The sequence below is a fragment of the Ichthyophthirius multifiliis genome (assembly GCF_000220395.1).
Source record: "Ichthyophthirius multifiliis unplaced genomic scaffold scaff_1120509249846, whole genome shotgun sequence".
NCBI classification, from domain to species: Eukaryota; Ciliophora; class Oligohymenophorea; order Hymenostomatida; genus Ichthyophthirius; species Ichthyophthirius multifiliis.
The window spans coordinates 1-7,281 of NW_004087251.1; the positions used below are offsets into that span (position 1 = coordinate 1).

Here is a 7,281-nt window from a genome sequence, read left to right on the forward strand (position 1 = left end):
AATAAGGATGATATTAATTTATAAATTGAGGATATAAAAGCAGATGATTAATGTAATTTAAATTAAAAATTATTACTTTTGTTTACTCCTTAAAAAAAATTCATTAAATCTTAAGTCTGGAAATATTAATAGTAAAAATTTATTTGATAAGCATTATTTTTATATATATAAAATAAGAGAGTATTATGTAATTTATTTATATTTTTTTGTTTTTTTGTAAAATACTATTTATATTTAAATTAATTTTATATTAAATCTATAATAAAAAATTTATAATATATATATAATTATGTATATATATATATATATATATATATATATATATATATATATATATATATATATATATCTTATTTTGAAATATAATTTTTATTTTTAAAAATTTCATGAAACTATTAAATTTTTATATTATTAAATAAAATTAAACTCATAAAAAATATTATTTTTAAATAAAATATATAAATTTAAAATATTCTAATTAAAATATTTACTCAGTTTTTTTAACTATTTTAAAAATATATATAAAATAATATAATATTTTTTGGTTATATTTAAAATTATTATTATAATTACTATGAGTTATGATATATTTAAAAATCGGTAAAATACTCAAAAGAATATATACTTAATCCACTTATTCATAAATAAATAGATAAAAAAAATTAAAATAGCAAGCGAACACTTATTAAATAAGTGGTTATAATTAATATAAAGAAATGAACTTATTTATTAAAAATTAATTAATATATATAATCTTTTAATATTAATAATTTAATAATTATGTTTTATAATTAATATATATAGAAATAGAAAATACAATATTTTTATAGTAAATAAATTCTAATATATAATAAAAGAATTACTTAGAAAAAGTATATACAAATTAAATATATAAACTTTGAAATACACATGAAATTATACAATCTTAATATAGAAATTTGTTTAAAATCTGATTTTTGATAAATAACTTATTTATATTTTACATCTAAAATATATTTAAATTTTATTCATTATAAAAATATAAAAAATTATTAAAAAAAAACTAATATAAAATTTAATTAATATTAAATAAAAAAAATATATAACAAAATAAATATATTATTTGAAAAATCAAATTATTATTTTATATCAAAATAATAAGAAAAATATAAATAAAAATGTAAATAAAAAAATAAGAATAAAAAAATATTTATATATAAAATAAATATAATTATTAAATAAAAAAATTAATTATAAATAAAATATAAAAATAAAAAAAAATATTTTTAATTATTAAAAAAATATATAATTTAATATATAATAATAAAAAAAAAAAAATCATTTAATTTATATATATATATATATATATATATATATATATATATATATAAAATATATAAAAAAAATATATAAAATAATTTTGTAAATAAAGATATAATATTTTTTTATTTGATTTACTTTTTATAAAATATATTTAATAATTAATTAAATAAAAATTAATTAAGCTAAAAAAAAAAAAAATAGAAAAAAAAATTATTAATTAATAATAATATTAAATATAATAAATAAAAATATAATAATAATAATAATAATAATAATAATAATAATAATAATTAAAATAATAAAAATAAAAATAAAAATATTAATTTTATAAAAATAATAATTTTTTTATATTTTAATAACTAAAATAAATAATTTATTTTATTAATAATTGTAATAACACAATATTTTTTTTAAATCATATATTTATATTTTATAATTTTTTTTATATTTTTAACTATTATATTTTTTTATTATATTAATTTTATTTTTTATTATTCATTTTTTTAAGCTATTTATATTTTTAATTTTTTTTATATCTTTGTTTTTATAAAGTTTTTTATTTTCAATATTTATATATATTTAATTATATTTAAATAAAAAAATACAAATTTATTATAAAATAAATATATTATAAATTATTTAATAATGGAATAATCATAAAAAAAATTAATTTAAGGCTACATTTAATTAAAACGTAAAAAAATATGGAGAGAGCGATTCGCTAAGATCCAAAACTCTTATTTTTTATACTATAAATCACAAGAAGATGTATAACCCCGCTAAACTCTCAATATGTAAGGTACAAAATTAGAACAAATGTTAGAAAAAGACGACAAATACATTTTAAAGTTAACATTTATAGAGGGAAATACAATTATATTAATAAAATTCATAAAAATAGAAGAATTTAAAAGTTGGTATTCTGCATTTTAGCAATGTTAATTATTTTATTAAATTTCAAACTAAAAGAGGTAAAGCACTATGGAAATCGATATTTAAAAAAACGATGAATACGAAATTTTTAGAAAAAGCCAAATTTTAATAAACACTTAAAATATTCTCAAAAAAACTTAAGAGACTTTCTTAGATAAAAATTTTTTAAACGAAAATTAATTTTAATACTACACTATATAAAAAGTGAAATTAAAAACTGAAGAAATAATTACTAAAATAAATGAATAAAAAAAAAACTCTAGATTAATTATTAATAATTAAAACTTCAATATATATAGGAAAATAAGCCATTTAATATAAAATATATTAAATAATATTAATCTAATCATAATAAATATTTCTCGTTTTTAAATTTTTAAGAATGTATTTCTTCCCCAGAACTTATTTTACCGATTTTATTGACAATAATAGTATTTTTTATAATAATTTATTAACTATATAATTTATATTCTTTGGCTTATTTTATATTTGTTTTTAGTATGTGTTTAAATATCATTTTATTGCCTAAAATTGCCTTTTTTATATGCGATTAGGAAAATAAGAAAGAAACTGAGAAAAAAACGTTTTTTTTATTCAAAACTGAATATTTTTTTCCCCATTCTATAAATGAGTTTTTATATATTCTAACAGAAAACAATCGAAAAGAATGGTAATTAATGGTTTAATAAAATTCTTTTATTGAATAAAACCAAATAAGTGCTCTTTTTTATAAAAACATTTCCGAAGTTTTTAATTAAATCCTTTTTATAAATAATGAATTTTTATATATAGTTGAGTTTTCGGAAAGTCCTGAATTTATTATAAGAAGATTTTTTAGAATTTCTTTATAAATAATAAATAATAAAGGATTTAGTATAGAATATTTCTTTTCTGAAAATACATTAGAAATCCTTAATATGGGACATAATTCTCCATAAATATTATTAGGCTTGAACTAATATTTGAAAAAATTAAAAAGAGAACCCGATTCATTATTACATTAATATATATAATTCCAAAATTAAATAATTAATAAATTTTAAGAAAAAAACGAAGAAAACCAAAAAGAGGAAATTTTAGTAAAAAAGTCCGCAGAAAATTAAAAAAAAGAAGAAGAAAAGAAGAAGAAAAAAAAGAAGAAGATTTCTTATTAAAAGGCGAATTAGGTGAAAAATACAATAAAATAATTTAGGAAAAAATCGATTTTTTCTAAACGAAATCTGCATTAACCCCCGAAAATCAATGGAAAGAATACGATTAAAAAAAAGACTTCTAATCTCATACTAAAGTAGACAAAAATACGGGAAATATTATTACCAGAAGTGAAGCTTATATATATTAATCTTTGGAAAAAATAGTAGAATATTTTTTAGATGATTCTAACAGAAAAATATTGGATGAATCATTTAAAGAAGGTGAAATTGTACATTAATTAAATCCTAATATAAAAATATAGAGGGATGTTTATAGTGGAAAACTTGGAGTATAAGATAGAGATTTTAGTATGATATAATTGAAAGCAGTTTTAAATAAAATAGTTTATTTGTTGGCTTTTTCTATTGAAAATGAAAAAATTCCCCCTTAACCTAAAAAATGTACTCGTGCAGAACTTATTATAGGAGGATGGTCTTTGTAGGAAGTTGAAAAAGGAAAATGTAAATGTATTTATATCACTTGTAGTGATTTAAAAGGAAAAATACCCTAGTATATTAAAGATTAGGTTAGTAAAATGCAAACTAATATAGCTTTTAGATTAAAAAAGGTTGTTGAAGGCAAATGATTATATTTAATATAATTATATATATATATATATATATTAAATATATATATATATATATATATATATATATATATTGTTTTTTATTTTATCAATTTGCACGCATTTCTTTTCTTATATTTATTGGATGACATACTATAGTTGGGGTTGGTCTTGTTAAATTTCCACCATTATTCGGTCTTAATATGTTAATATTTTTATATTTTATTTATTTTAATTTATTTTTTTACTTAAATTAATCTTTTCCTTTTTCATTATTTATTCTTTTAGCTTCTTTTATAGGATCACTCATATATTCATAAATTTTTCCGATTAAACCTCCTCTACCCTTTTTTTTTTATTATTTTTTGGTTTATGTTTTTTTTTTTTTTTAAATTAAACTTTTTTAGAAGGACTTGATGGTTTAAAAGGATTATCATGTTTATAAATATTAAATTTTATTTCTTGGGGTGTTTTAGGTTATATTGATCCCTCAAATCCATATAATTGACGGTCTTTTGTAAAAGATTTTCCTCCTGCAAGTTTGGATTTAAATGCGGGTTTATCTTTAAGAATATCAATATGTTTTAATCTTTCTTTCTATAAAATATGTATATATATATAAAAAATCTTTTAATTATTTTCAAAAAATTAAATATACAATAATAAAACAAAAATAAAGTATAACTGTATTTTTCAATAATTAATTAAAATACAAAAGAAAAGAAATATATATATATAAAATTATATATATATATAAATATATTATTTTATATACACATATATATTTTGATTTTTTTATTTACAGATATTAATTAACGTGCTCTATCATAAGGATCAGCCATATATTATGGCTATTTAAATATATTTTTAACTGTTACACTTGTAAGTATATTTTTTGGAGCAACAGTGACCCTTCCTATACAAATATATATATATATATATAAATATACATATTTATTTATACATATTTTTTTTTTTTAACAATTTTTTTATTTATATATTTATTTTTCTTATTTATTTTTTATATGTTTTTATTTTTATATTTATTACCATCATTATCTTTATAATTTTTTGTTTTATAAATTGTTTCTGGTATATGCTCATATTCTGATTTTATTCTATTTTTTGTTTTATTTTATTTAATATATAAAAAAATATACACTGATTTATATGAACTTGCAGGTTTAAATACTTAATCTTACTTAATAAGTTTTTTTTATTTAATTCATCTTATTTAATTATTCTATCTTAATCTATATATTTATCCCCTATAGTCGTAAAACCAAGTAACGAAAAATATGATGATTTAATTTTTCCTTTTTTAGGACATGAAACTTGAATGTTTCTGGGTTAAGTTTCTATTTTTCCATTTTCATTTTTTTTAACTTTAATATAAAATAAAATAAAATAAGAAAACCATGCTAATTGTTATATATTTAAACAATATTTAATTTATTTATATTTACATTTTTTTTTTTAAAATAAAGAGTCATCTCCAACTGCTAATGGAGGAGGCTGTGAAAATAAAGCAAATCTTTAAGCTTAGGCTACTTTTTCGGTATCTTATAATGCTTTTTATCTTAAAGTTTTAATCATTTATTCTTTTTCTTCGGACATTTTTTTTTATTTAAATGATTATTTATTTTTTTATTTATTTTTATTAATAAAGTATATATATTTATTTATTAAATTGTTAATAAAATAAATGTTTTTTATTACTAATTAATAAAAAAAATTCGTGGATAAAAAAATAAAAAATAAAAAATAAAAATTTAAAAAAAAAAATATTTTTATTAATAATATGCATATAAACATAAAAAAGTCAATTAATAAAATTAATTTTTTTAATAGTAGATAATCTCTTTTCTGTATTCAGAATAGTTTTTTTCACTTACTCATCAATTTTTAATGATTTTATTAAAATATTTTTTATATTCTAAATAAATTTCACATCTTACTTACTATTATTATAAAAACTTTCTTATTATTCAATTAAAGGCATAATTTTATCATTTCTAGATTTTAATTTATACCTTTCAACGTTTTTCTTAGCTAAAGAAATCCTCGTTGATCTTTTATAAGCAAAATCATCTTCTTTTATATCAAATTAACCTTCTTCATTGAAACTCTATACATTCAAATTCTTAAAATTAGGACCTTTTTCATCTGAAACACATTTAGTTTTTAACTATAGAACTTTATTTTATTGTCCATTTAAAGTCGTAAAATTTTTATATCTATTTATATAAGGTGAGCCAGTTAATTTGATTTCAAAATCTTCGTTAGAAGGGGTTTTAAGGGAAAAATTATTTAAAAATTTTTTTTCTTATTCTATTGTAAATTCTATTTTTTAATCTATTGTTTTAATTAATTCATTCTTTTTTTAATAATTTTTATTAATTTTTTAATTATTTTTTTAGTTTTAAATTATTTATTCCATATTTTCAATATTTTTTATTAATTTAATAATTTATTTATTATGTTTTCAGCTATTTACTCAGCTTGCTTTTTTGTTTCTTTAAATTACATTTAGATTAAATATTTTTCGGTCATATTAAAAGGGGTATATTTTTCAGCTTTTAAATTTTCTATGTTCTCTTTTTCTACTACTGCAATAAAATATTAATCATTATTGTACTTTTTATTTATTTTTATTTTAGTTTTTTTATTTTACGTTACGTTTTTATATTATAAAATGTACCAAAGACTTAATGAAATTCAGCTTTTTTTGAATTTCTTATTAATATTTAGATTTATTAACTGTTTATAATCATTTTTTCAATAATTAGTTATTAAATAATATTATATTATATTTATTTATTTTATTATTATTATTTTTTTTCTTCTATATAGTTCTATTTATATTTTTTTTTATAATAGTTCTATATATGTTTTTTTTTTTGATTTAATATTTTTTCATCAAAATTTTTATTAATTATATTTTAATTATTAAATAATCCACTTTAAAAATGTAAAAATATTTAAATTTTTAAATCAACGAATATTTACTTAAAACAAATAAATTATTCATTCATAAATTCAATATATATTAAGGATTATTTATTTTTAAATAAAAAACTTGAAAATAAAATTAATATTAAATAATTTTTGCTATAAATATAAAGATTATTTACAAAAATATTTTTTTATTTTATATGTGATTAAGTAAGCTATATTATGTATATCTATTTTATTAATTTTTATTTTAATTTATTATATTATAAAAGAACTTTAATTTATTTAATTATATTAATTGTGACATTGATTTAAATTAATAATAGTTAATA

At 15.1% G+C, this 7,281-nt stretch overlaps 2 protein-coding genes across 2 annotated transcripts, besides 36 other annotated features; one reads left to right on the forward strand and one right to left on the reverse strand. All coding sequences in view use genetic code 6, as the record gives it.

The window, feature by feature from the left end:
• Positions 1-271: 271 nt before the first annotated feature.
• Positions 272-349: a microsatellite.
• Positions 350-1,086: 737 nt separating this feature from the next.
• Positions 1,087-1,124: a microsatellite.
• Positions 1,125-1,135: 11 nt separating this feature from the next.
• Positions 1,136-1,258: a microsatellite.
• Positions 1,144-1,254: a microsatellite.
• Positions 1,147-1,262: a microsatellite.
• Positions 1,161-1,313: a microsatellite.
• Positions 1,177-1,242: a microsatellite.
• Positions 1,179-1,290: a microsatellite.
• Positions 1,198-1,317: a microsatellite.
• Positions 1,199-1,243: a microsatellite.
• Positions 1,208-1,317: a microsatellite.
• Positions 1,318-1,327: 10 nt separating this feature from the next.
• Positions 1,328-1,378: a microsatellite.
• Positions 1,359-1,394: a microsatellite.
• A 103-nt stretch (positions 1,395-1,497) lies between these two features.
• Positions 1,498-1,622: a microsatellite.
• Positions 1,511-1,604: a microsatellite.
• Positions 1,521-1,626: a microsatellite.
• Positions 1,523-1,604: a microsatellite.
• Positions 1,523-1,625: a microsatellite.
• Positions 1,613-1,646: a microsatellite.
• A 74-nt stretch (positions 1,647-1,720) lies between these two features.
• Positions 1,721-1,787: a microsatellite.
• Positions 1,726-1,808: a microsatellite.
• Positions 1,733-1,779: a microsatellite.
• A 1,528-nt stretch (positions 1,809-3,336) lies between the features above and the next one.
• Positions 3,337-3,378: a microsatellite.
• Positions 3,341-3,376: a microsatellite.
• Positions 3,379-3,427: 49 nt separating the features above from the next.
• IMG5_037130 (hypothetical protein) lies at positions 3,428-4,015 on the forward strand (the record flags this gene model as incomplete). The annotated part of the gene is made up of 2 exons (XM_004038978.1): positions 3,428-3,658; positions 3,692-4,015. Coding segments are annotated over 2 exons (555 nt in total), but the record flags the coding sequence as incomplete, so codon positions are not given.
• A 16-nt stretch (positions 4,016-4,031) lies between these two features.
• Positions 4,032-4,089: a microsatellite.
• Positions 4,090-4,255: 166 nt separating this feature from the next.
• On the reverse strand, positions 4,256-5,647 carry IMG5_037140 (hypothetical protein). Its single transcript, XM_004038979.1, has 6 exons — positions 5,461-5,647; positions 5,155-5,379; positions 5,045-5,112; positions 4,798-4,910; positions 4,394-4,591; positions 4,256-4,340 (listed from the first exon to the last, which is right to left on the reverse strand). The coding sequence occupies exons 1-6, from the start codon at positions 5,609-5,611 to the stop codon at positions 4,301-4,303; spliced, it is 795 nt and encodes a 264-aa protein (XP_004039027.1). The 5' UTR covers positions 5,612-5,647; the 3' UTR covers positions 4,256-4,300.
• Positions 4,718-4,757: a microsatellite.
• Positions 4,720-4,779: a microsatellite.
• Positions 4,727-4,782: a microsatellite.
• Positions 4,912-4,962: a microsatellite.
• A 90-nt stretch (positions 5,648-5,737) lies between the features above and the next one.
• Positions 5,738-5,784: a microsatellite.
• Positions 5,740-5,781: a microsatellite.
• Positions 5,785-6,373: 589 nt separating the features above from the next.
• Positions 6,374-6,418: a microsatellite.
• A 205-nt stretch (positions 6,419-6,623) lies between these two features.
• Positions 6,624-6,666: a microsatellite.
• Positions 6,667-6,794: 128 nt separating this feature from the next.
• Positions 6,795-6,835: a microsatellite.
• Positions 6,826-6,894: a microsatellite.
• Positions 6,826-6,895: a microsatellite.
• The last annotated feature ends 386 nt before the right edge of the window (positions 6,896-7,281 follow it).